The sequence below is a fragment of the Zosterops lateralis genome (genome assembly GCF_965231275.1).
Source record: "Zosterops lateralis genome assembly, chromosome: 2".
NCBI classification, from domain to species: Eukaryota; Metazoa; Chordata; class Aves; order Passeriformes; family Zosteropidae; genus Zosterops; species Zosterops lateralis.
The window spans coordinates 27,023,888-27,051,832 of NC_139763.1; the positions used below are offsets into that span (position 1 = coordinate 27,023,888).

A 27,945-nucleotide genomic window follows, 5' to 3' on the forward strand; every position below is an offset into this window, starting at 1 on the left:
TTAATTTTATTCATCTCTTGGTGATTTTAAAGTGTGTCACATATATATTGCCTTCTTCCCTCTTACGATTTCTAATTGTTCTAAAAAGCACTGAAATTTCTTTTGTTTTAAAATGAGAATAACATTATCTTGTTTGCTTTGCATGATCAGCATCTAATTCTATTAGTTGACAGAACTAATTTATTACCTTAAACATCCTGCAATAAATTACAGTGTTATCACAAATGCAATTATGTGATGAGCATTCAGGCATTATTACTTCAATACACAAAGGTCTTGAGGTTATTTTTAAGTGGCATCTTATGCATAGTGTGGAGACTTGTTTATTGTGTCTTTTGCACTCCTCCATTAGTTTCACATTGCCTGAGTTTTTGTTTAATATCTTACAGTAAAACACTATTCAAGTTATGATGAATGGTGTCCATAAATGTACTATAGTGTCTTCTTGCTTAATTTAAATTAGAATAAAAATAAGTTGTTGGTTTTAAATGTTCTATTAATAACATTGTCCTTTCTGAGCAAGATGACCATCTGCGGCTGCATGATTTTGAAGTAATTATTTTAAAACATACTTTATACCATACCATACATTAGAAGTACAGTTTGCTTTTTTTTAGCTTTCCAAGTGTGGCCTTAAGCAGTTACATTGTGTTTTGTTTAGTTTCTTTACATGTTTCATCTCTTCTTCTAGTACTGCATTAAAATATTAAAAAAGAATTAAGCAGTCTTGAATTATTTCAAGCAGTCTTTGTGCTTCATTTCAGCAGTTTACTTTGTGCACTTAAATGAATTCTTTTCAGTGAGGCACACAGGCACATTTGAACCAAAATTATAATAATAAAACGTAATTTATGCCAGGGACTTCTGCTAGATTGAGACTCTTCCCCTGAATATATGCTGAGATTTTAATTTTTTCCCTCTTGTTTGACATCTGGAAAATACCTTGTTCTTACTGCTTTATTTCACAGCTTCAATGTATTATGTAATCCCAACTCTGAAGCTGTCATAGTCTCTCTCTGACTTGCAAAATCAGATGCTGTCCTTAAGGGTCACACAAAGCATTGCAATGTAGATTAAGAAATTTATTTTTATTTTTGTGGGAAAGGAGGTAACATAAAGGGAGAAACTAAATTTGTGAATCATCTGTATAAATACAACACTGCAGAACTTTGAAATGCATACATTGAATTCTGTTTGTTCTTGAACTTGCATAAAGACAGTAATTTCCTGCATTTGGTATAACCTAGAGTTTTATAGTTTCACTGTGAAATGGTATATAAAGTCACTCAGCAATAGATTCTCTGTTATTCCTTAACAGATCACAGAGCTGTTGGATGTTTCAATGGAGCTGGGATGCTTCTTAGCCGGAGCTCTGATCTCTTCTCAGGGTCACATGGTTACTGAGGAGATTATGTGCTGTATTGAACCAATACGTGACTTTCTTGCCATCATTTTCTTTGCATCTATAGGTAACTTACCAGAAATCTTATTTTAAAGTATTTGATATTTATATGTAATATTAAATAATGTTAAATCTATACTATATAAAATGCATATAATATATAAAAGCATTGCTTACAGTGTGGGTGAGGAGAAAAAAATGGTGTCTATATGTGAGGGGAGGAAATAGATTTTATTTTGTTAAAATACTGTACTGTTAATTGACCACAAGAGTGGTTTGCCTTTGCTACTACTTTTAAATGTAACATTCAGTTTTAGAAGCCATTTTTATGTTGTACTCCCAAGTCTTGTTTTAGTGTCAGTTTTTCAATATTAATTCTGAAATCATCCCACTTAAAACATGTAACTAAATATTTTAAGATAAAAAGGGCCTTGGTTTGGTTGTTGACTCGTTTGGGGTTTTTTTGAATGTTCTTTTGTCTTCCCAGCAGCTGTATTTGTAATTTATATTAAAATTGTATTACTATTGAGTCAATTGATAGACTAGATTTCAGATTTTTGTGAGTTGGTTTTCTATAGAAGCAGAATGTCATAATGTCCTAATTTTTATAGCTTGTTTCTTTAGAAATTTTGTTCGGAGAGTGTGATCTGTATGTTCTCAATGCAGGGAAAAAATAATTGAAATAAGATGTATCTCAGACACTACTCGAATGCCAAATGCAGCATTGAGGTATAAGATGAGAGAGTAACTCATTATGCTTGATATCCAAAAGGAGTTTGGATATCAGAATACTTAGAGTAAATCAGTAACTTCCTTTTGAACTGCTACATCCTCTAGCTGTCTATGCATGCCCCAATACGCTTTGTCTAAAGGAAACTGGAACACGTCACTGAGGTGCTCGAGTGCAGTGGCTGAGGACACAAGGCACTGTGAAAGCACTTGCCTCCCCGTGGATTGTACAGGAGATGCATGTCCCTATGGTGGGGACATTGCAGTGTCTAAGAGGGACTTTGGATATGGCCTGGTGCATCAATCCAACCTCCTTCAACCATGTTTACTTAGAAAGTCTTAGGGTTTGAGCTTGTATTTTTTCAACACCATCCTTGGTTTTTCTTCTGCTGTTAACTTTTTAATTGTTCTTTTTATCTCCATGTATTTTTTCAGATAACAGTGAAGTCCCATCATCAGCATAACTTTAATATTTTTCCTTATATACCTGTTTGATTCTCATTGTTTCATAACAAAACTGGTGGCTGTCAAAACAAAAATGAAATAGCTATGGTTGCCAGTCTTAATTTTATTGTCTTTTTTTTGATCCAGCCCATTATAGTACCTTCTGGTGATGAGTCAGATTACTTAGTAATAAATATGTTTATTTGAATAACTTATTTTTTAATAATGGGAGAAAAGTGGTGAGCTCTGATGAAACTTGGCCCCGTATAACTGACAAGTTTGGATGAGTAATTTGTAAATGCTCACAGATGTAAGTTGTTTATGTGTTTCAATGAAGATGCTGATGGAGTGGATAGTGTTATCAGGGATACAAAACATGACAAGTGATTACAAGCCCAAAGTTAATTTTACAAGGGACTGAGGAAAAAATACTGTCCTACACTCTTGTGGCTGCATAAATTAAGACTAGAGATAAGACTTTGCTAGAGTACAAGAAAATAACACGACCTCAGTTGGCATGCTAGCAGCACTCCATACAGCCTACATTGTACTCTAAGGAAATTATTTTAGTCATTCTGTTACAGAATTTTAAAAAAAGTTTTTAACAAATGTTACCATTATAATTGCAAGAAGAGAAGAAAATAAAATTGCCTAACAAATTGGTGTGATTTTACAGAAAATGGTTATTATTTTTGCCTCAGAAGAAAATTAACTAAAAAATCAGATGTGATAATGCTTGCTTGTTAAAAAAACCAATCAACCAAGAACAAATACCCGTCCAAAACCAACAAAAAAAGATCTCAAACCCTAAAAACCTCCCACCCTCAAACAAAATCCCTTTCCTTCCCAAATGAAAATTAGCTCCCCAGCCCCTTAACTTTCAGTTACTTTTAAATTTTGTGCTTAACAGGAAATTCTCTGGGGTGGCAAGGAGGTATGTTTTAAAAGGAGTGATGTGATATTGCAAAGAAAACCTGAGTAGAGCAATAAGTATTCCTTAATTTTTCTTCTTGCTAGATTTCTTTTTAAAGAATTCTTGCTTGCTCTCTACTTACATATGTATACATGCAAATTATATGTATATATAAATATATACAGATTTACTGTGTGAAATTATGTAAAAGACACAGAGAAAGATTCTTCACCCCTGCCTAAAGAGAAGGTTTGTTTGTTACTATATGCAGCAAGCATCTTATAGAGAGCAAAAACACTTGAGATCTTGAGGAACACCACTGCAGTAGTATCATTTCTGGTCCCTTTAGAATAAAGGCACAAATGGAAAAAATTATCTTAATTGAAAAGTGACTGTAAGTATGTCATTTGGAAAAGTTCATTCCTATTTTGCTTGTCTTAAATGCCTGCATTTCTGTTCTTACTACAGAAATCCTTCTGGTGCCTAAAAGCTGAGCTGGATAGTACTTGTTCATGTAATATACATAGCAGTGGACCTGCCCTTAGCTTGACCTGTGCAATGGTCCTGCTTTCAAATTTGCGCTTGGGTGCATTTGTGGGAATAATGCACCTTTGCAGTTAGGCATTAACAGCTGCACTTTGAGTTGCTCTCTATCTGTACAGTCATTTAGGCCTCTGGGTGTTCTTCAAGGTTTCTGGCATTCTTTATGCCACCTGCTGAAGTTGGAGATTTTCTGTTAGTCTCTGTCCTTACTGGTAGTTTTGAGAGAACATCTTGACCAATCTCTTAGAGCCACATTTTGGGCACTTTATTTCTCACTTGATTTTGTACCCAGTACACAGATCTTTACCCATACATCATTTGATTTTGTTTTGATTACTTTTTGGAAAGATGGCAGGTATCTTTGCATAGACTGAGTGTTTTAAAAAAACTCCCATTTCTTTTTTTAGTCTACATGTGAAGTATAGAGTTTGAAACTGGGCATCAAGACCCTCTCTGCCACTGACAAGTTATGTGTTCTCAATGTGATGTACACCTGTACCCACCTGCCAAGGTTCCACTTTTCCCTTCGGGTAACTCCTGTGGTCAGTGTTGGACCTTGAATGCAAGATGCTGGGAACCCTTTAACAGCTCAGTCTTTTTCTTCAGAAAATGGGTGATGCTGACACTGCCAACACCACCCTGTCCAGAACAAACATGCACACAAGGATTATTCAATGAGCCTCTTAGCATTTCTGTTGAATCTGAGAATATCAAAGGAAGATCTCAGCTGGAATTTGTTAGGTGGCATGCATTGCCTTCTTATCCATTCAGCTCTACTGCTTTGTTTTTCTGCATGGAGCGCAATGGAACTTGGAGGTTTCATGTTCTCAGAACTGACAATAGAATCAAAAGGACTTTCCACTTTACCCCTTGCAGAAAAATTAGGAAGATTGGCTTTCCCCTCTGCTGCTTAATGATCTAGCAAGGATTGTAGCATTTATTGCATTTCCTGGCTATGATCTTGAGGTCATTACGACTCCTAGTAGACAATCTCAATGCATAACTAATGTGATTGTTCTGAGTAATATCTTGTCCTGAGGATGTGTCAGAATTAATTCTACTGGCTCCAGTTTGACCCACAGAGTTCTGATTTTTGTACTCTTGTTTACCATCAAGGATCTCCAAGATTGCTTTTTCTGATGTTGGATGTAAGCAAGATGTGGTCAGGGCATTTGGATCTTCACATGCTGTTTAGAAGCTATCCAGCAGATTGGTAGAATCTCTGTAATCGAGGAAAGAGGGAGTTTACATGTTAAGAAAAAAGTACTTTTAAAAAAATTGTGCAAAGTCTTGCCTGTAATTGTCCATGGAATACACACCAACTTCTATGAGTAAACTGTGCTTTTTGGCTTGACAGTAATGCACTCCAAGGCCTTTCTGTTCCAGCTCTTTTGAACACTGCTTAGAGCTGAAGTCTGGTAGCTTGTGGTCAGCTCTGTGAAGGTGTTACCCTAGCTGTTGACTGCTGGCCAGTGTGACATGTGCTGATGACAGTGCTGAAGCTTTTGAGTTATTTGGAGTGTTTTCTCCCGTGTTAGAGAATGATTTCAAAATTAGTCCTGAGCTTAGTCAAAGTCTGATCAAAACCATTGTAATAATTGGCCATATTCATGTATCTTCTGCCTATGAAATTAATCTTTCTGATGGTGTTTTTGTTATCAGGAAGGCGCCATGTGCTTGTATATGAGTCTGATAGCACTTCTGGCCTTATCCTGGGTTTTCATCTAGGAATGGGGCAAAGGTCTGTAATGACCATAAAAATACTTTATGATGGGATTTATTTCTTTCAAAAAAAAGTCTGGTTTCTGGGATGTTGATTTGTCTGCTCAGAATAGTGTATGTGACAGGTTTAGGCATGTTTTCACCTTGCAGACACTCTCCTCCAAAGAGTTGGTATAGAAATCTGCTGTAGTTTGTGCTTCAGCTCTTTGGAATATGGCAATAATCTCAACACTGAGCAGCTGTTCAAATGGACTTCAGACTGCCTGTGTGCTCCAAAACTGAACACGTAGTGCCACCAGTAGTGATGAGAGTACTAGGTTTATTTATAGCCTCCCTTGGAAACCTTCAGTTCTAGATCTGGCAGAATTGTCCCTCTTATCAAGCATGCCATTGCTAGGGGCTGTATATTTCTCTGATTGCTTTTCATGTGTATTCTTAGGTCAGCCTAAAGGTGAAGGAGCGTTGTGCACGTGATAAACAGTGAAAACAGAAGCCACTTGCCCTTCCACATGCATCTGTGCATATATATGGATTTCTTTTTTTGGTGTGGTTTACATCTCTTATTCTGCTGTCTCTCCTCTTACTTTGATAGTCTTTTGCATTTGCACTTCAGTAGTTGGAAGGAAATTAAAAAATAAAACAAGGTGTGTGCACACTGACTGGGTGGCACTTGTGTAAAGATCTCTGATGTAATTGAAGAAGGTTTCCATTGGCAGTTGAATGTACATACAGACAAGCCTGTGAAGTTACTGTAAGTTTGGAAGAGATGACAACTCTTGGTTCTCTACAGCTCAACTGGATCTTCAGCACTGTAGGGAGGGAAAACTAGTGGAACCTTGTCCCACATTAAAATAAGAAGTTATTTACAGCATTGATATACATGCCTTATGCTTTAGAAAGCTAAATTCTTGTTCTTCATCAGAAATAATTGGGTTGGAGAAATGCCAACTATTATGAATTTGTTGGGAACACCACCACTATTTTGATTTCACATTTTAGAAGATTCTATGAAAAAGGAATGAGCTTCCGATGATACACGCTTATGTTTGCCTGCACAAGTTCCTCATACTTCAGGAGATAAAAATGGACTTAGTTGTAAGATTATTCCTCCATGACTCTAGAACTTCTCCAACAAATATTTCTTTTTCTTATGTTTAATGTTTTCAGGATTTAGTTTTTGAGTTCTTTGTTGTGGTTCCTGTTACCTTTCTTTATCTAATTTCCAAGTTAAAAAGACCAAATCTTGCAAAAACCCCAAAGACAATCCACTCCAACAAAAAAAAAAAAAAAAAAAAAAAAAAAAAAAAAAAAAAAAAAAAAAAAATCATAGCAATGGTTTTTTCTATAATTTCTTAATTGTTAGACTGTGCTTAGGGGTTTATGGCCTTACCTGATTTCAGGCTAAGTGACTTTTCAAGTTCAGGTGACTTACAGTGTTTGGAAGTGATGGTCATAGAATGAAAACGGTTTGGATTTCTGTTGTAGCTATAATCCATGCAAATACTGAGTATCGTGTTCCTCCCACTGTGATAGTCCATTACCATATCATAAAACAAAAGTTAAATGACCAGCAAAATATAACTGTGCATAACAATGGAATTATTTTCTTGCAGGATTTTTATAGCTTTCATTAGATGTGTGTTTCAGTTCAGATTTTGTATTGTTGACTGGTGGAAGACTTTAGAAATTAAAGCGCTTGTGCATCAGTCGTATGCAACTTAATTCAGTTGGGAATATTGCCTGTGCTAAACCTCCCCAAAGGAAAAAAGGGCTGGATATTGGGGGAAATGCTTTTTTGATCAAGTAGATCATTAGGGCTTTAGTGATCAAGTGGTTGGTAGGTAAGTTAAGGCTTTTTGTTTGATTGGTTTTGAGAATACAGTCTTGCAATTTAATATATTATTAACCCAGAAAATTACCATAGTAAGATATTGGCCTCAAACTGTGCAATATTGTTTTCTTGCCTTCTAGGACTTCATGTTTTTCCCACGTTTGTAATATATGAACTCACAGTCTTGCTATTCCTTACATTGTCTGTCGTCATAATGAAGGTATTTTCTTCTACACTTTTAAAAAATATTTTAATCTTCAATAATCTAAGTAATCTTTGTGCTGCATCCCCTAAAGAAAATTCTAAGCAAGAACTGATCATTTGGTATAATGGAGAATATTACTGTTATTATGTACTTGGAGGAATCTTACTGATTAGAATACAGTTTGATATAATATTCTTCATGTATTTAAAAAGAAAATAATTTAATGTTAAAAGTAAGTTGCACATGGCAAAGCATCTATTTCTCTAGCTTGGGATTTGTGACAGTTATCAAGTGTTTTATTATAGTAAAGAAGATGCTACTTTTTACTGTGCAATGTACATTAGTCTCTTTTAACATTAATACAGAAGACACACTTGGAAGTTCATTATTTTATGTTATGTCCAAAATCATTCTATTTGATGCTATATATCTTACAGATATAAAATATCTTACTTATTGGACTTCATTATTTAAACAAACAAACAAAATAAACCCACAAAACCCAAAAAACCTGTTTTTAAAGTTTGTCTTGGCAGTGCTTGTCCTGTCTTTGATTCTTCCAAAGACCAGCCAATATATCAAGTGGATTGTCTCAGCAGGACTGGCACAAGTCAGTGAATTCTCTTTTGTTCTGGGAAGTAGAGCACGCAGAGCAGGGATCATATCTCGGGAGGTAAGCTGTTCTGTGGTTATTAACTTAATTTTTTTGCACCTGAAAAACTTACACTGTAATACAAAATCCCAGTATCTGAAATACCAATACACTCCAATTTTGTGGCACCTCTCAACTGTAAAAATGTAGAATTAACCCATACAAATGGATGCTTGTATGTCCCTGACAGGGTTCTTAGTGCTGGTTTTTACTTGTTTCATATTGTACTTCAATATTTTAAATAGCTTAGTTATAAATGTTTTACCTTAACTTCTCTCACAACTTAATTATGTGACTAGTGAGTTGCAGATAGCACCCAAGTCACAAAGCCTTTGCTTTAAAAATCTTGATACAGCTATTGAAAGACATGCAGGAGTGTACAAGAGAAAGAGAATATAGGATTTGAAGAAGGAAGTACCAGTAAATAAGAACTAGAGAGCAGATATTGTGAAAATTGCCTTAACATTTAAACAAGCAAATAAACTTGTAATCACTTTAACCTATAAACTGTATTAATTTTAAATCCTTCACAGAAGAAACAACCAATGTTTTCGGTAGTCATGAAAAAAGTCCTTCAGGAAAGATGCCTTAAACTTAGTTTTATACTGAACCTGTGAGAATCTTACTCTTTTTTGGAAGATGAGGTCTGATTTATGAAATTAAGTAAATGATGGCTATAGAGATACAGCAACTGACCTCACTTTCTAGTACTAGCTGCTTTATCTTCTGTGCTTCTGCTCGCAAAAAGTGCTCTCCTGGTAATACAAAGTTTTCATTATTTGAGCAAGTGGACTGCATAGTGTTGGAACCAATTCCAAATAAAGCATGTGTGAAAAACTTACACAATGCTGTTCACTTGTAGGTAAAGGTGATTCACTTTCATGTTCACTCCTTCATATAAGTAAGAGTTACAAATATTGCATGTTTGCATAGTTTCAAGATATCTGTACGTGATCACAGAACCAGTTTAGGGGCCTGCCCACTGAGTTTGGAGGTTTTGAGGCTTCCATTTTTTTCTGCTCTCACATGATTATCTACTGTATTGGTTTGTATACCTCTGAAATTTCCTAACCTCATTCTTTTGTTTGAGACCTCAACTACTTCCTGCCACTGTTTTCTAAGACTTATTCAGACTATGTAGTTAGGATCTTTTTTTTTTCAGTAGATGTATAGTCTGACTTGAAAGGATTTTTGTATGCTTTTTTATGTTGATACATGAACTAGCTGTGAACTTTGCTATTATATCATTAAACCAGAATAGTTTAGAGTGGTGGTGGGATTTTTTTAATTTGATTGGTTGGGAGTCTTTTTGGTTTGGTTTGTTTGGGGATTTTAGTTATGTTTTTTAAACAAAGTGATAATTGACCTTTGGCTTTTTAACAAATGCTGAATTTTCAAAATTGATCACTTCACATAAAAACAGTTGTTTTTCTATAAGCTCATAATGTTTTTGCAATTCTATCTTCACACCAGGTAAACAAGTAATTAGATTATTTGAGCATGCATTTGTTTGCTTTTGTAGCAATATGCAAAATTGCTTAGGACTTCTTTGTCAAATTCATCAAACTTCTAGATACTTCTTTGTGCTACCATGTAACCAAGAGAAGTAATAGCTTTTCTTTGCTTTTGCAGGTCTATCTTCTTATTCTGAGTGTGACTACTCTTAGCCTTTTACTTGCCCCTGCCCTGTGGAGGGCTGCAATTATGAAATGTGTTCCAAGACCTGAAAGACGCTCAAGTACTTGATCAAGATTTGCACAAATAGAAGAATATGTCCTCTTGCAAGGAAAACATCTTCATTGCTCATTGTATTTCTATGCACTCAGAAAACAAGACCTGTTGAGTAGTCAGTGTTCTTAACAAGCACTTGGTTATAAGCCTTATACTGACCTTAAAACAAAATTCAATACTAAAAAAATACTTGCGTCATTTGATTTGCACACCTTTTACAAAATTTACTTTTACTTGGACAGATTGGAATCTTCTAGAATATTTGTTTCTGATCCAGTCTGTTACTCAGAGCATAAATTATTTTTTTAAAATATAGCATCATGCAAACTATGTTGATTATTTTTTTTCCTGAATGTGCCTTTTAATTTTCATCCTGTTAATGCTGGTCATCACCAGATTTTGTTCAAAAAGGAAAAAAAAAAAAAAATATATATATATATATTATGGTGCCTATGGTATCTTTTTTCACTAAATGACTTGAGTCATTTTCACATTTAGGATTTTAAAATAGCAGTATAAAATTAATTAAAAAACCAAATTTCTGATGGTGAATAAAAGAGTGATCTACACAAAGACTCTTTAGCATCAGTTCCAGGCAGTTAATTACATACTCCAAATCATGCAGCCAGTACTGCATGATATTTTATTCCAAATTGCAGCATATAATGTATTTTCTTATAGTGGTATATTTTGTGTTAGCTCTTGTATTTATTTACATATTTGACTAAGAATTGACAGTAAGAAAGGGCATAACTTATGTTTGCACACTGACAGTTGTTACCCATTCTTGTTGCTAACTGCTGCTACAGTAATGGTTTACAGGGGTGTTTTCCTTTAAATCAAAAAGAATTGTAGTAAAACTGGAAAGTGTAATTTCAATTAGATGTGAAAAATAGTACTTCTGTAACCTTGGAGGTTGGATCTTAGTTGACACTACTCTAGATTTGAAATTACTTTAAGTAAATTAACTTGCAGAAAACTAGAAATGGCAGACTGGATGTATATTTGCAACCCCATGATCTTTTAAGCTACATTTACATTGAATAAATTGTTAGTCTTTTAAAAATACCATGATATTTTAGAAAACAGTGTTTTGAATGTGATCTTAAATGTGGTTTTTCGTTAAAATGTTGTATGTAGTGAGATAGGTCTTGTAAAAGCCCATTCTTTAAGTGTCATAGAGAAAGCTTACTCATAGGCTATAGTCTACTCTGTGACAAAGCGTTTAACAATCATCTTGAGGTTTATCTGCTAAAACCAATACTGTTTAAGATACATTAACACTTCAAGTCAGTATTGCAGTGTCATCTGAAATAACATTGATACCCACAAAATGGTTAGAAAAAATGCATGTTATGAGGTTTAAATTGCCAATTAAAATGAAAATTATCCTCCAAGTAGCAAAACAAAGCTTTGGACAGATTTTTGTGCTCTATACTTCTTTCCCCCCATAGCAGCCTCAGTTTCTTCTGTGTTTTCTCTGACGTCTGCTGGGCTTGTCCAAATGAAGCTTGGATTAGTCTGGAGTGTGTATGTACTGGTGGGACAGGGTAGAGATCATCATACATGAGTTCTTCCTCACTGGATTCAGGCCTTTCCCTCTAGGCACTAATGCTTCCTAATGATTGGAGGAATGTATGGCAGTTCCACCTCCCCTCAAATGGTTTCAGAAATTGGTCACAAAACAGACAAATGCAGAGCAAAAAGCTGCCCTATAAATGAAATATTTTTTTAATAAAATGAATCTATAACAGAAAAGAAAATCAAAACTGATTTGTTTGGTGTGTTTCAATATTTTTTATTCAAAATAGAGAAGCAGTTCAAGTTTTATGGTTCCATTTCACAGTCTGCTATCTCAGACTTTTTACTCTTTTCCAGGTACCTCACTGAAATAATTTGTTTCGTAACTGTTTTATCCACTCTATCCACTCACTTAGTTCATTGTTTTGGCATGAAATACAAGCATCTCTCCTGAATGCTTCATTTTGGCTTTGAAAGATGCTTATTTCACATGTAGTTTACCACTTGATTCATGGGAAAAAATGTATGACAGGTCATGGTAAGACACCTCTGTGTGGCTTCCATTATGTCACTTAGTTAGCCCTGAAGCAATTGCACAACATATTGCACCTGTGATGAGTAAAACTTTTATCTAAACAAATTGTGGTGGGTAGTTGTAGTTCTCTAGAAAACTCTTTAAAAGTTAGGAAGGAGACTAGGAAATACTGATGGCTTGTTTCTCTTAAAAGAAAGAAAATACTTTCTTGAATATCTGTTAAAAGATGTGCCTGAAAAGCTCTTTTGGTACCATGTTCAAAAAAGGAAAGCAAGCATCTAGATACCTTACTCGTTGCCTCATCTCTCTCAGTTCTCTCCCAAGTAAACTTTTGTCATAGTTTAGGAATGGTATTCCCCCATTTAGTGCTCTCACCAAAACCACACTGTCAGTTGTTTCCCCTCTCCCCCCAGCTGGAAGCACAAACGGCAAAGATTGTGGGTTGAGATAAGCACCATTTACTGGAAACAGCATTGAGATAAGGAAAACAGTAACAGCAACAATATTAGTTAGAAAAGTGTACACAGAGGATCCCCAGACAACATTTCTCCATCCCACCACAGACAAAGGGGCCACCTTTCTTCCTGAAGTAAGAGAGGGAGTCCCTTTTTCCTTGCCTCTGGCAATGAGGTAGGATGGTATAGAATAACAATACACATACCCACACCACTCCAGGTTCCAGCTCCTCATGCCTACTGTGAAAACAGCTGTGTCCTGGCCAAAACCAGGAAAACTTGGCTAGGCTTTAGGAGAACTGGGGGAAGAGAAATAGCCTTGTGTGACTACCAGTGTTCTGTGCCTCTTTGTTGACACAGACTTGGATTGCCTGGTTCAATATTAGATGTAAGTGCAAATTAGTAATCTTAACAGGCATATGGTAAGTTTGTTTACAATCAGACATTTGAGATTGCCTCATAGAAATCTGGAGGTATATTGAGATACTGTAAATGGTTGCTGAAATGCATGTAATGGCTCTGTGCATAATTCCATGTCCAAATGGGGTGGTCTCATGATATGGTCTTAGGACAGAAACAACAGACCTTATTCCTGAATGATCACTCATTCCTGTATGGAAAATGGGGAGAATATTGCATAACCAGCCCACTTAGATATAATTGCAGCTTTTTGGAAACCTTATGCTTGTACTGTGGAATATTCTCTTTCTGTGTCAAGCAGATAAAATTAAAGCAGAGTTCCAGGAGCCCTGAAAGGAAAAATCTACTGATTTCTTGAAAAACAAAGTCTTTTCTGGAAATTCTTGTTCCAGCTTGTTGGACAGTGGTTCTATCTCATTCATTAACTAATGATCAGCATCATTTGAATACAGAAAAGCTGATACAGAGCAGAAACCTCATAAGGTGATGAGACGATATTCCTGTGGTCAAGCTGAACTTAAGGGAGTGAAAAGGAACGTCTGTTCTGTGCTTGACTTGCAACTCATTCAGCTGACCTATCTTGGGATTGAGATTCAGGGGTTTTTTGGAGGGTGGGTTTGGTTGATTTATTTTGTAGGTGGATTTAGCTGTGCTTGTTTGGTGTGGCTTTCTGAAAATTTGAGTTCTTGTCTGTTAGCCCTTAATTGCTATCCTCGCTAATTCTGTGAAGATAAAGGAACCAAACTAGTTTAAAAGCTGGTCGTGTGGGCTGTGCTTTGTGAGCCATTTCCCTGACCCTGGGGTTAGATTGGACCCACAACGTATGGACCCACAACCACCCTGTTTGTGGCTAATCCCATACAGAGCAGGTGGCTTCAGTTTGTCAGTAGGAAGGTATTTGTGGGAGCTGTGAGGTGGTTTCCTGAAACTGTGACTGATGTAGGTCTGGGATGGCTCAAGAATGTGGTGATGGTGGACCAAATCCATGAGCCTACATAGCCTTTTAAAAGCTGTAAGAATTTATACTACCTCTAATTCTCAAATATGAGGAAAAACATCCTCACAAAGCCTGGTACCTCACTTGTTTTATGACTGGACATCCTCAGCTTTGCAGGCAGAAAGATGTGGGGCTGCCTTGTATGACAGATAATTGCTGTATGATGATGCTTGAGGGAGGGGGTGAGAAATCTAGTGTGGTCTTGCCTGTTGGAACGAACCCAGGGACAATCTAACCACAAAAACACTCCTGGGGTTCGTCTAGGCAAGGAATCCATAGTTCTGGTCTGTAACCAGTCCTGGCAGTGTTCCAGCATGTGGGCAGTGCCAAAGGTGGAGGAAACGGGATCCCTGAATGACAAGAGGCAAGCCACACTAACAGCATTACTATTTCGTGGGAAATGCAATAGCTTGTAAGGAGCAGCGAAGTACCAGGACATGCAGTGTTGATGACCTGATGAGGGAGCCAACACAACTGCTGCAGGGAGAAGAACCAACAGTGAGATGCCCTTAAGGGTCGGAGATGTGTAGCCCTCTCAACCCCTAAAGGCAGGAGGGAAAGCCATGCTTCTGTCAATTCACTCAGTAGCCCAGGAGATTTGCTTCTTGGGTTCTCCCACCACCTCTCTCGAGTAATTACCACTGCGGGGTTGGACTTACTGACACTTTCAGGACAGGAGGACTAGGAGACCCTTCTGCATGCTGGAGACAACAAACGGGACAATGGTGTGACAAGAGCGACTTAAGGATAACTGATCCTGCCTTGTGGGACAAAACCTAGATCACAGAGTAGTAAAATTATCCAAGTTATGGTACCAAGCCATATTTTTTATTTCCTAAAACAGAGTAGAAATTTGAGAATTGGAAGATGGTACCTCCCGACGAGGCCAGATGCTGACAAGGTGGTCAGGTGTCACCAGGTCTTTAATTAAGTCATGAGTTTGCAGAGATCACAGTGTTCAGATTGCATGTCTCCCGTTCATGTGTATTTCCTCTGGCATCTGTTAAAGCTTTCTGCCTATAGACTGGATGACCTCATGAGACAATTTCCTCACGTCTGTCATGCAGTCCTGCGGTGCTGGTGCTGTTTAAAGTTATTTTCGTGCACCGCAAAGGGAGAGGCACTCCCCAGAAAACTGTGAAGTGGAATAGCCTTCCACCACTGTGAACACAAATCCTAAAACTCCAAAATACCTGGAAAAGGTGTGCTCAGAGATTAGAGAAGTGTTGAAAGTTTTTCCACCGGTACAAATACTTCAAATTAGTTGTGAAGAACCCTCTGCTAAAGAAAAAAAAAAAACAACAACCACTACCCAAGAGTTGGGCGTGTTTGGGCAGTTAGTATGTATCAAAATAAATTCTAGCAAACTAGGACACTCCTTCTTGTTTGTGCTTGTTCTGTTGACTCGCAAGTGTTTTTCCTACAAGAATTAATGTAAAACAAAAGAGGGGGAGGTGGGTGGGTAGGGACATGAGATACATAGACGGTTTGAACCCTCAGGCACAGTATATATGACCTGGAGGGTGGAGAGCAGCACTATCTACTGGAGATGTCTTTCAGGAAGCATTTTTTCCTGCAGCTGGCTTATGGGTTTTGTGTGTGAAAGTTTTTGCTGCTTTCTGAAAAGTTATAAAGTTACAAACACATTTGCATTATCACCTTCTTTCTTCGATGTCCACTGCCGTCAAGCTTAATCAAGAGGAATAAAGAAATGAGGTAATAACTAATAACCCTAGAGCAGCGTGGGGGGGGGTGGTATTGTTAATTTAAAAATCCAAAGATTGCTATTTATCTGGAAAATGAACGTAGTGCTTCATTATTATTGTAAAACACAACAATTCAATGTCTTAAAAAAAAAAAAAATAAAAGAATAAGGTGTAAAAGTGAATGCCAATCTCATCAACTCATGAAATGCATCTTCTCCAGCATCCTCTCTGCTCGATTTTTCTCTGCTGCAATGTAGTGGCCCTGTGGTTGTGTGCTACATTCCCAACTAGTCTTCTTTCACAGGAAGCAGCATGATTTCAGCTAAAGAACAAGCCTTTAACTTCCTGCTCCCCTGTTCACTGCGTTATGAGCAGCCTCGTACCGTGCAGGCTGGGTCTGTAGCTTCCTCCCCATCAAACCGCCCTGCATCCTACAGGCCCCGGCTCCTGAGCCTTCCCTGCTTTCCTGCACTGTCTATTGTAACTGCTCTGCCTTTGTGGGCCCCAGCACGCTGCACGTTTTGGTTGGGTTGTTTTTTTCCCCCCCAAAACGTGCAGGACAATGATGCAATTCCATCAGAAAACCCTCGCTAATGCTGTGTTCCTGCAGGCAGAGGCCGCACAGCCCCGAGTGCTTTAGCTTTGGGCGCGAGGTTAAGAGCTGCAACCGCCCCAAGGAAAACTCGCTTGGATTACCACAAAATCCCTAATTTTAGCAACGATCGCTGCAAGCGAAACTTTGCTCGAGTAACGGCCGGACCAAAGGCGATGAGGAAGCACCGGCAGCAGGATGTTGCGGCAAGGAAACCGCGGTGCGGCCCTGCCCCGCCGGGCCCCGCTCCGCCGGCAGCGCCCGCCGGCAGCGCCCGGCACCGCGGGGCGGGCGGGGAGTCGGAAGAAGGCGCGAAAATCCCGCGCATGCTCCGTGCCCCGCTCCCTCCGCGCCTTGAAGCGGCGGGCGGGCGGGTTGGCTTGGCCGCTCCGCGTGTGCCCGTGCGAGGCGCGCCGCGCCCGTGACGTCAGCGCGCAGCGTCAGGGGGACGCACAAAAGTGTAAGTTTCAATTTTTTTTAAAATAAAATATTTTAAAAATAAAGAAAAAAAAATAAGAGACGGGGGAAGAGTGGCGGGGTCACGCGCGCAGGGTCCGTGGGAGGGGGGCAATCGCTGCGCTCGCTCGTCCCCGCTGGTTCCCCGCATCGCCCCCGTTCCCGGGCAGCCCCTCGGCGGCGGCGGCGCCGGGCAGGTGTGCGGGGCCGCGGGGGGGGCGGCCCGGAGCCCGGCGGGGGCAGAGCCGCGCCGGGCAGTGACAGCCCGCCGGGGAGACCCTCTTCCCCCGCCGCCTCCTCTCCCCGCGCCCCCTCCCCGAACGCGCGGGGGGGGCGGAAAGGCGGTCCCTGCCGGCGCCCTCTCCTCCCTCTCCGCTTCCCTCCCCTGTTCCCGGGCTGCCGCTGTCGGTGTCCCGCCGCCTCCCCCCGCCCCTGCCCCCTCCCGCCGGCCCGCGCAGCCGCCGCACATGTGCAGTGGGGCGCCTCCGCAGCGGCAGCGGCACAAGCGGCGGCGGCAGCAGAAGCGGCGGGCGGGGGGTGCTCCCGCTCCGCGCTCGGGTCCCTGTCTCGGGCGGCGGCGGGGGATGGAGCCGGCTCTCTCTGCCTTCGGCCGCTCAGGTGCGGGCAGCCCGCGCCCGAGGATGGAGCACCGCGGGTCGCGTGGGACGGCGGCGGGTCGGAGGCGATGGGATGAGGACGAGGACGGCGCGGACCCGCGCTCCGCCCGCCGCCCCTTCCCCCCGCGGCCGCCGGGCGGTCCCCCCTGGCCCGCGCCCCCGCCGCCGCCGCCGAGGCGATTAGCGCGGCCCCTCGCTGCCGGGGGGGGCGGCGCGGGGCTCAGGGCTCTGAGGGCGGTGAGGCCCCGGGCGGGGGGCGCGGGCGGGCGCGCGGTGCCCGAGGCGCAGGGGCCGGTCTGTGCCGCCCGCTGCGGCCGCGGCCCGTCCGCCTGCCGGGAGGAGGAGGAGGAGAGAAGCGGGGCTGGAAGGCCCCGGGGGGAGCTGCCCCTGGGGCCTACTTGTGCCTGCTGCTGGAAATGGGGGTGGGGAGGAGGAGGCCGTGATCGCCGCCCGCGCCCGGCGCTCAAGGGGCGCAGCTGGACAGAGACAGAGACCGAGACCGAGACCGGCCCCGCGTGGGGCGGGCACGGCGGGGGAAGGGCTCTCCCTCCTCTCCCTCCTGCCGGGGCACCGCTCCCCCCCGGGGAAAGGAGTGCCCCCACACGGGAGCCTGGGGCTCCAGGGGCGAGAAGGTGCTGGTGGGAAACTTTTCCCTTTTTAAAAACGTGGGTTTTTTTTCAAAAGGAAACCTAAATTGTACTTGGTAGTAGTCAATAATTTCAATTGTAAAAACTTTCCCTCCTTTCATTTTTTATAGCTGGTGCTATCTTTGCTTTCTGCTTTCCAGAAAATAGCATTGTCCCCGTGTCCTGCAGACATCAAGATTTTAAGACGACTGGTTTTTAGTCTTTGGTAACATGGCAAAAGATGTAAGTATATTTGTAGCACATAAAATGTGAAAGCATAGAATGTTTTTATTGATAAAAGCAAATGGGGTCATGCTTTATAATAACTGGCATTAATGAATATGTGAAACTTTATCTATACTGTGCATCAAGCCTAGGCTGTTTTCCTGTAGACAGCATAAACCAACTTCAGATCTGCTGCCATTTTTTCAGAGTGATTAATCTTGAGAATTCCCTATGCTAATAACAGCACTTGGGCCGTTGTCATTATGTGCATTCATACTGAACACTAAAACAGCTTGGGTTTGGATTGGATTGAAAAAAAAACGGCAAGTGTTGTTCAGATGGTGGGGCTGTCGTTGACTACTGTTGTCAACTAATGTTGCCTTTCTTGAGTTCAAGAAGACATCAGACATTTGAGGGAAGATGGTTCCTTCTCCATATGTGATCATTGTTTATCTCTGTCTACCAAAAGATGCTCGTTAGTGTCTGTAAAAACAGGCTTTGGGAATTTTCACAATAGGTTTCCATTACTGCTGTCGTAAAGGTTTGCAGCTTTGATTCTGTGACGTGTATCATGGAGCATGTTTGCTCTTCACCCCTTCCAGTACTTATTAAAAAAATTCCAATTCATTCTGCCTTTAAGATGTCATTGTTCATACCACGTATAATTGAGCTTTCACATTCTCTTCTTGAAAGTAAGACAATATACTAGTCTGTATTCAAATTGGAATATATTTCCCCTTCAAAACAAAAACAAACAAACAACAACAACAAAACCCTCCAAAACAGAATGCAAGCTAAAGAAAAGTGATACAACTCACTGGTTAAACAGCAGGTTGCAACCTAATGTGGAATGTTGCAGCTTTCAAATAGCAGGAATTTCCATGAAAGAATGATTGGTTTAAAAAATTAATCACGTAGGGAATTTTAGTAGTTCAGCTGAAAAACATCTTAATGTGCGGAGAAGCAACCAGACATACGTAGTCACTCAAAGCTTGCCTGGAAGAGATAAGGGTGGCCAAGTACATTAGAGATAGCAGAGTTCAGGGAATGATAGGCCATATAAGCGGGAAGAAAATGAAAGTGGAGTGTTAGACTAGGAGATGAAATTGAAACAGTTCAAAGTAATTGAGATACCAAAGTACATTTGTATAATATTAGCTTTCGAGAGAGAGATCAACTAAGTGAAGAGTTGGTAGCACCTGGAAATACAGATGAATGTCATACTAGATCTAAGTGAGAATAAGACATTTAAGAACAAACCTTTTTTTTGAAAGTTCTAGTTTCTTCTAGGAAACAGTAGTTAAGAAAGAAAGGAAGGAATAACCTTCCTCATAGTAAACTTAAGAAATGGGAGAAGGTGCTAGAGATACAAAAAGAAGTTGCTTTCAGTGTCTTTATTAAAGAAGGAATCAACTGAATATGGAAAAATGAAAATCTAAAAATTTTAGGTGTTCTTGAGCACTGGAACAGGGTAGCTTGAAAGAATATGAAATCTTAACTGAGTATTGTCTAACCTGTTCTTAAAAACATCTTCAGACCTGCCTCAGGGAAGAAATATGAACTGCTTACCTTTTTGCAGACTGTACCCACCATTACATGACACCTAAAATGTGTAATGTTGAGAAATTTTAAATTTCTAGGTCTGAATATGGGCCCTATGAATTGTGGTTTAATGCTATAACATAGAGATGTTAATTGGTATAACACTTCTTTTAATTTTCAGAGGGGAAGAGATTTATTTCCATATTTTTGTTCCAAGTCCAAGTTCTTTTTCAAGGAGAATAATGGAATTAAGCATGATACAGGCAGTATCACTCAGTTTCTGGGCACTGAGTCTCTAAAAACTTGTGTTGCTGTAAATTTAAACATGCTGATGTGAAAATATTGCTGTGATTAATGGCTTGTGGTTCTGCCATGTCACCCATCAAGTGCTCTAAATGTCTGTGGGATGTAGTGGTGAAGAAGATGGCATAGCTGATGATTGCTCCTGCCCCTTCCTTCCTTTTTCTCAGCAGAGCTGAGATGGCTAAACTGTGGGAAGGGCTGTGCTGCTACAATCCTAAGTCTGGGCTTCAGGTGGCATTTCCATGGCCAGGCATGTTCAGAGCGCTGCAGCCTGGGAGTGCAGGTGTGATGTGCACCCTGCTGGTGTCCTGTGCTGCCGGGCCACGGTGCCCTGGTGACAGTGGAGCAGGGAACCCTGCAGAAGGGGAACGTGTGGAGGCAGTGCACCACAGCAGAACATGCTCCTTCTTTATGCTTCTTCCTGCCTGCTGCAGGAGAGGAGCACCTTTCCTTTTATCGCTCCCTTCCAGTTCTTCTGATGCCTCTTTATAAAAACTATAATTTGATAACACCTGCTAGAAAAGTAAGAGTTTGCAGACTGAGACTTTGCTGGATAATTGAACAAATGAGGGAGTCTGATGGAGAGTACTGGCAAACCCAGTGAAATGTTTTTGTAAAGTATTAAAGAACTGCAAAAATAGTGATCAGTTAAGCTAAATAATGTTTATGAACTATGTGGTCCAGGTCTAAATTCTGTGAAGTATTACTTTAAAATGTGTCTCTAATGCTTTTCAGAGTGTACAGTCAAGAGAAAATAAACACCAAAGCATTGATTTAATTTTTTTTTTTCATTTATATTTTGGGGTTTTATGCAAAATACTTTAATTTCCTCACAGTAGTCAGGCAGCTATGAGATGGGGGGAAGAAGATACATTCACATGTAGCACATAAATTAAGAGCCTGCAGGTAGAGTTTAAGTGCATAATCACCATGTTACGGCTGGATAACTTGAAAAACAATAATATAAAAACAAATACTAGCTTGTGAAGGGTAAAGTATCCATGGGCATATCAATTTATGTTTTGGGCAGGGGATCTGAAGTGCAGTCAAGATAAAGGGTGAAAAAAAGGAGCACTCATTTTCCAGTGTGATCTGGTAATAGCAATAAGCACAGCCATTTTTGGGTGTATGAACACCGTGTGAAGCTGAGAAGCAATTCTGTAATTCAGAATCAGGCAGATGTGGTATATCACATTCAATTCAGAACATCTTTGTTCCTAGAGAGACTTTACTAATTGTTTGTGCAATTCAAAGAAACTGTGAAAAAATACATGTGGACAGGAGAACAGCAGTTGCCATATCTCAAGGACTTGTGTACCTTGGGAGTGGGATCATTGCATTGCTTTTCAGAGTCTGGATGACAAGTTGAGGTCAGTAGTTTTTGGTACAGTTTTACACCTACATTTGCACACACATTTGTGTGGGAAATTTCTTGGTCATTGCATATGGGCAGTCTCCAGAAACATCATCCTAGCCAGAACTCCTCTCTCTGGTTAATCAGTGTCGCTCTGAGTTTGCCTCATCTCCTGTGTACTCTTCCACTACTGACAAATGTGGCGCCTTCCAGGCAGGAGCTGAAGGAGCCAAATGTCCAGCCAAGGTCCTCAGTCTACTTGTTCTGTTACTGGATTCATGGGAATAATAGTGTGGGGGAAAGCAGTTCCCTGTGCGCAAGGGTCACCTGTCCAGCCTTGACATCCCTAAAACTAGGCAGGGTGCAGCATTGAAGGAAGTAGAAGGAATTACTGTAGCAAGAAAGCAAATTTGATAGATAATTATTTTTTCCAGCTTCTAGTGTAAGACTGAGCACTGCTTGCTGGCCACTTTTATATTCAGTTATACATTGAGAATTATCTGTAAATTAAGATGATAAATACTTTTTTTAGTAGTATTGGTTAATGTACCTACCATCATTAAATTACCAGCTTCTGTAGTGTGGCTGATGATCCAACTTGTGACCATGTTTCTCCCCTCAACTGCTTCTGTCACTGCTGAACAACATGTTGTGGCCTCTCGAGGAGCCATAAGGAAAGAGAAGCTTGTGGATCTTTTCTCCAAGACTCAGGGCTGCATAGAAAAGAAGAAGCAGGAGCAGTGGAGTTTATTTTTTGCCAAATTTCCGTACTCTTAATTTAACCACTTGCAGGAGCTGGATCTGTTATTGAGGGTAGTCACTCCATGGTGTTAGAGTGAATATTGAAGAAAAAGGGGCTAGACAAAAGGAATGAGTACCGTTCCTTCTGATCTCCAAAATTATACTTACCAGAATAGATGAGTCATGTAAATGAAATATTCTTATCTAGTCTTGTTGTTTGTGATTGTTTCTGTTCTTCAGTATTCGTGGATGGGCTGCATCAAGCCATTTAAAAAATAAATTGTTCACAGAGAACTTGAAAAAAAATTCAGTAACTTTTTAAACCGACACACCATTGTTAGCCTTCAGAATTTCTTACAGACTAAGATACCTTTTTTGAGAGTTGTTCTTGAGTTACTGTTTCATAGGTAACCGACAGTGATGTTGACTTTAGAACTGCTTGTTCTAAAATTAGATTTTTAAATTTATTTTTAAAAATGATGTTCTACTGTCATCTTTTGCTTGAATTATTTTATGAGGGATTTTTCTCTTTATGCCTAGTTTGCATAAAAATTATTGTATCTCTTTATTTTTTATGGTACTTTCATGAATCTTACTGAGTAGTAGGTATGGCACATATATCCAGTTTTGCAAAGGAAGCCCCGTGAACATGTGGAAATATGAGGACACACCATAAAAAGTGTAAAAGTTCATCACCTGATCTAACATTACTGTTTAAGAGGTGTATGGATGCGGGAATTAATGCTGGTCGTTTATTTCAGTTGAGCATTCAGAATACATTCAGGTATATAGTGTAATCTAGTGTATTTATTTCACAGTATTAGTAAATATTTTGCTCAAAGAATATTTAAAAAAACCCACAGCAAGCAAACTGGTTTCTTCACACGGTTTTACTGGATAGGTTAATAGGGCTGCTGTTTTTGTGGAAAGTCAAAATCTGTGCTTTTGTATTATTTTTTTGACAGAACACCACAAAAATTGTACTTTTTAATAACTTCCATGTGATGTTTCTACATCAATCTTGAGTGAGTCTAAAAAAGTTACGTTTGGGATGGATTAAAAATAAGAACCCAATGGAAGTAGGAGAAACACTTTATTTTGGACCTTTTTTACATGATGCACTTTGAATCCCTAGAAAGTATTGAGAAGTCTTCAAAACATTTTTCGGACTTTTCTTAAAATACCAGCATGCATTTCTCCTTTTATGTTTATTTTTGGGTTGTGTACTGGAAATTTCAGTGAGCTGGAGAAGTTAAGTCTTTGAGGAATCTCAAGCGGTCATGCACCTTCTTTGATATCATTTTAGTTCAGTAGCTTGATCTACTTCTGTTTGCCTTTAGTGAGTTCTTGCATGTCCAGAAGTTTGCAAACTAGTGATCAAATAATATTATGAAATTAGGTCATCTAAAAAGACATCTCTGTTTGGGATTTTGAGTGTTGCTAATTTTTTTAATTGGCTTTTTCAAAGAAGGCAGAAGGAAAGTGGTCTTTAGGCTCTCTTTTATACATTCCAGGTATGCAGTTAAAGCTGTTTTTTTCCTATGTTGGTTTGTATTATAAAATCAGGAAATAGCAACTCAGAAGTTGCCTGTCACCTTGCCAATTTATTTGTCTAAATGAGGCATTTTCTTGTAGCCTGTAAGTGTTAAACTTTATTAATTGTATGTGCCAGTTAATGGTAGTGGCTTTACATAGGTATGTTGCAGTATTTTACTGAATAACTACACTGTGATGGCAACAGGCTCAACAAAAATGCAGATTTTAGAAGTTAAGTTATGCTGAGGATCAATTGTTTTAATGTTTGAATTTGATTGTGTGGGTATCTATTCATGGAGATTTATTATGGCTAATTAGGAGTGGGAAGAAGAATGGATCAGTCTTTGCTAAATGTTGTCTACATTGAAATGGTTCTCAGGTAGCAGACATGATTTCAAAGATGGACAGTGGTCTGTATTCCCCAAAAATGCTTCTGGCCACTTGTGTTAGATTGTTTTCTAAGGATTCCAGTATTGCATTATTGGTTACACAGACTTGGTTGAAAGTTACACTGTGGGCCACTCTAGCCTCATCATACACTGATAAGGATGTTGGTGAGGCAAATGGTTCTGTAAAGGTCCTGTGTAATGTTATTTGTTGATTTTGGCTATGGTTTAGATGCTGGTGAACAAGCTGCTCTAAAGTCTTGGTTTGGCTGGAAAAACAGTCTCTTATGGTCAAACCTAGAGTGATTGCAGGACCTAGTTGTGGATGTGGCCGCTGCTGGTACCTCCACATATGGCTGTTAAGTCCAGAAGGAAACTAAGGATGATTTTATTTTCTGATTAATTTGTGTGGTAAAAGTGGAAAACCAGTGCTTTGATGTCATACTCACCGCTAGGCGTCTCATATTCAATTCTACTTCATTCTTTCAGCTTCACAGTTAGTTTTGGGGATGTCAGTTTTAAATTTTGCAAGGGTGGTAGCACTTGAGCAATTTAATTACTGTAAGAAGCAACATGGAGTGACTTTTGAGATGTTTTTGATCTGTTGGCTGCTTAGACACCACCATTTGACTTGTCTTCAGAGTGAGTTCTTAGTTTAATTTTTTCTGAATTCTGGATGTGTTGCTCTTCTCAGAAAGAACAGCCAAGAAGGTAATGGTCTTGACATACTCTGCAATAAAGGAGGCCTTGGGTGTCATTTTGTGTATTACTCAGTGTCCAGCTTACCTGCAGTATCAGCCGAGCCTGTATTCAGATGAAGGTCAATAGTGCTTGACTGAGCTTCTCACCTGTATTTAGCTTTTTGCCTTCACATTTGTGTGGTATCTAGACCTTTATTTTAGTGCTTTGACTATGCCTTTTTGGTTAAGGTGCTAAAAATTCAAATATGCTCTTTGGAAAGCTCATTTCTATGGTGTAGCTCATCGCTGAGTAGTTGGCAGACACATTAATCTTGAAGATACTGCCATGAACTGAGGATGATTATCTCCGTTTCAGAAAACGGCTACTGAAACACAGTAAAACGATCGTGTTCAAAATCTGAGAATTTTAAACAATCGGACTCCTGTAGCCCAACTTCAAAAGTTTTTATGTTATTTATATGGTAAAGACTAGTTCTTGCTGGCTTCATTTTTAAAATGAAATTCAAATGTTTTAAATTCAAGAACTTTTTGCCCTTTTCTACCATATTCCTGTGCATAATATCTTGATTGCCTTTTAATTTTTGCAAAAAATGTCTCATAAAAACAATCTTTTGCAGGGGCATAATGATTCATTCCCAGAGCATGTTTGCTCTGGTCCCTGCATGAGATGAGAAACCAATGGGGAAGGCAGTTTATTATGATCTTGTTATAAATGACATTTGCATATGGATAGGGGTGAAAGAAGAATAAAGGTTGTTTAAGCACTCTTAAAATAAGGTTGTTTATTTCTGATTATAAGCTTTATTCCAGTTCCACTTTGTAACTTTGCTTATTTTCTGTTGCTTCCTGATATTGAAATAAGGCAAACAAAAAAAGGAACCCTGCATTGTCAATAAAGTGGCCCATAGTAAAATTGCATGGCATGGAGCCTTTAGACGTGTTGCCTCTAAAATGACTGGGGATCATCACAGATTGAGTTAGGTGCAGTTTTGCACAAGATAGGTGGGTGATTGCTGATAGGCTTTGCAAATGCCTGTACACAGCAGAGGCATTGTCCTGGTCATGGAACTGTGGAATTGTTGTGGTTGGAAAAGAGCTCCAAGAACAAGATGTCCAGGCATCAACCCAACAGAACTAAATGCCTCTGACAAGCTCTGGGTGGAAATTCCTCCACCAATTCCTCCATTTTCTGATTCTGTCATAGCTACTTCTTTCCTAATTTATTTTGAACTTCTCTGTCTGAGTCCCAGCTTATTTCCCCTTTCATTTGTAGTTTAGATTGTATTCACTTTCCCACTTCGCATGTTCTTCCCTTCTTCTCACTGGATTTGATCTCATTGTTCCATTAAAGCTGTCTTAGGTTTGCATCAATTGTATTGCTTGTATTTTTTGACTCATAGTTCCTCTACCTCAACTCATAATTCTGCCATCTTCCATCTGATTTTCTAGCTCATTCTTTGTGTTCTTCCCAATCAGTCCCAAAATTGTCTCTTTTTCAGACTGTCCCATTCTGACTCCCATTCTTTAACTACTCTAGTTTTTTTGGCACCTGTATGTCTTTGTCAAACCCAGTCCCGTGCCTCCATGCTCTATGGGCTTAATCTGCAGTTAACAACTAAAAATTTCTGTTCTGGGAAAAAACCTTGTAGCAGGTACCTCTGTTTCCATGTATCTCTACCCTTTTTGCTCTTCTTTCAGCACTTTTTCAGGTGGTGTTCTTAAAATGCTCATTGCTTAGAAGCAGGGTAGAAGAAGTATTTCTGTGGCACAAAAGCACCCTTCTCTTCCCTGCATTTATTTGAAGTAGTGCAGGACAACGTGCCTCTCGGTTAAATCTGATATACATGGCACATGTACTCGTTCAGTCTTGTTTTTGTCAGATAAACTTCTTGCTTTTATAGGTTCTTTGTCCTTTAGTCCAAATTCACCTTGCATATTTTCCTGGTTAGCTTAAAGGTTTAGTGAATAGTTTGATGCCAGTTCTTATTAACAAATTGAATTGCAAGGCTGAAAAGCTGTGGAAGAAATTGTTGATTTTCTAGTGCGTGACTTCAGAGACTGCAAACAGTAGCTTGTTAGTAAGATACTAAATTATTCTCTCATATTTTCTAGGGATTTTTTAATAACTGAAATTCTCTGCATCTTCAGAAAATTTTGTTTCAGCTTAACTTCAGTCCCAACAAAAAGATAGTTCCCAGTTTACTGATTTTTCAGGCTGAGGACACTTGTGCTTTTCAGTTTTCACTTGTAAACAAAACAGAAATAGACTTCCCAGTCTTTAGGACTGCCAATGATCTCATAGCAGGCCAAAGCTAACTTTAGTTGATTTTTTTTTTTGTATGTTTAGCCCTTCAGTTAATTTCTTTTCCTTAGGAGCTCTGAACAATGAGCTGAGACCAAACCTCCATGATGGTTGGGATCTCCACTCTAGCACAGCTTCTGCAGTTCAATTTACCTGATCTACTAATTTGTCCAGTGGGCTTTACCCTCATGTCTGTGATATGTGGGAATATACTAAGTTATTACAGTTCAGATGCTATGTTGGATGTCAAAAGCTGTTTTTTAAAATCATTGTTGGCTTTGTTGTAGTGTGTGACAGATGAAGGCTGTATCTGTATCCTGTTTAGGATTTCAGGGGTTTCTTTTTGTAGCCGTAGAGAAGTAGACATAGCCAACATGTGTCTTTGAAGAGGAAAACTGCTGAATTGTGAAGTTGTACACACTTTGTAACATAAGCTTTCAAAATCAGATATTAAGAGCATTATTATTTCAAGCAGCCCCAGGATCACCATCAAAGGATATAGCACATCTTGAGATTGAGAATCAGGAGAAGATAAGAAGAAACTGTGGAATACAAAATGAATACAAAGGAAAATAGTAAATATCCAAATATCTTGTTACAAGTAGCTTGATAAGGCCTAAAAACTAAGTGTATTTTCTCATTAGAAAATAGAATTTCCTTGCTGTCTGAACCCTTCCTTACAGAAAGTTACCTTTCTATTTGGGAAAATCCAGTGCTTTTTCCTTGGTGGGTTTTTTTGGGGTGGGAAGGTTGGTTTT

At 39.5% G+C, this 27,945-nt stretch overlaps 2 protein-coding genes across 11 annotated transcripts in view; both read left to right on the top strand.

The window, feature by feature from the left end:
* Positions 1 to 10,613, top strand: part of TMCO3 (transmembrane and coiled-coil domains 3) — a 33,882-nt gene extending 23,269 nt beyond the window's left edge. For 3 of the 4 annotated variants that reach the window (XM_083882701.1, XM_083882702.1, XM_083882700.1), the window contains exons 10-13: positions 1,319 to 1,469; positions 7,725 to 7,804; positions 8,313 to 8,462; positions 10,074 to 10,613. In XM_083882701.1, the coding sequence (XP_083738827.1) occupies positions 1,319 to 1,469; positions 7,725 to 7,804; positions 8,313 to 8,462; positions 10,074 to 10,187 (495 nt within the window). In that variant the 3' untranslated portion in view covers positions 10,188 to 10,613. Of the gene's footprint in view, positions 1 to 1,318; positions 1,470 to 7,724; positions 7,805 to 8,312; positions 8,463 to 10,073 lie in introns of those variants that run through there. The other variant, XR_014592354.1, reaches the window with a different exon arrangement.
* Positions 10,614 to 16,629: 6,016 nt separating this feature from the next.
* Positions 16,630 to 27,945, top strand: part of TFDP1 (transcription factor Dp-1) — a 39,739-nt gene continuing 28,423 nt past the window's right edge. For 2 of the 7 annotated variants that reach the window (XM_083855728.1, XM_083855734.1), the window contains exons 1-2: positions 17,324 to 17,472; positions 18,259 to 18,340. In XM_083855728.1, coding sequence (XP_083711854.1) covers positions 18,329 to 18,340 — 12 coding nt within the window. In that variant the 5' untranslated portion in view covers positions 17,324 to 17,472; positions 18,259 to 18,328. Of the gene's footprint in view, positions 16,859 to 17,323; positions 17,473 to 17,879; positions 18,137 to 18,228; positions 18,341 to 27,945 lie in introns of those variants that run through there. The other 5 variants (XM_083855729.1, XM_083855731.1, XM_083855730.1 and 2 more) reach the window with 5 other exon arrangements.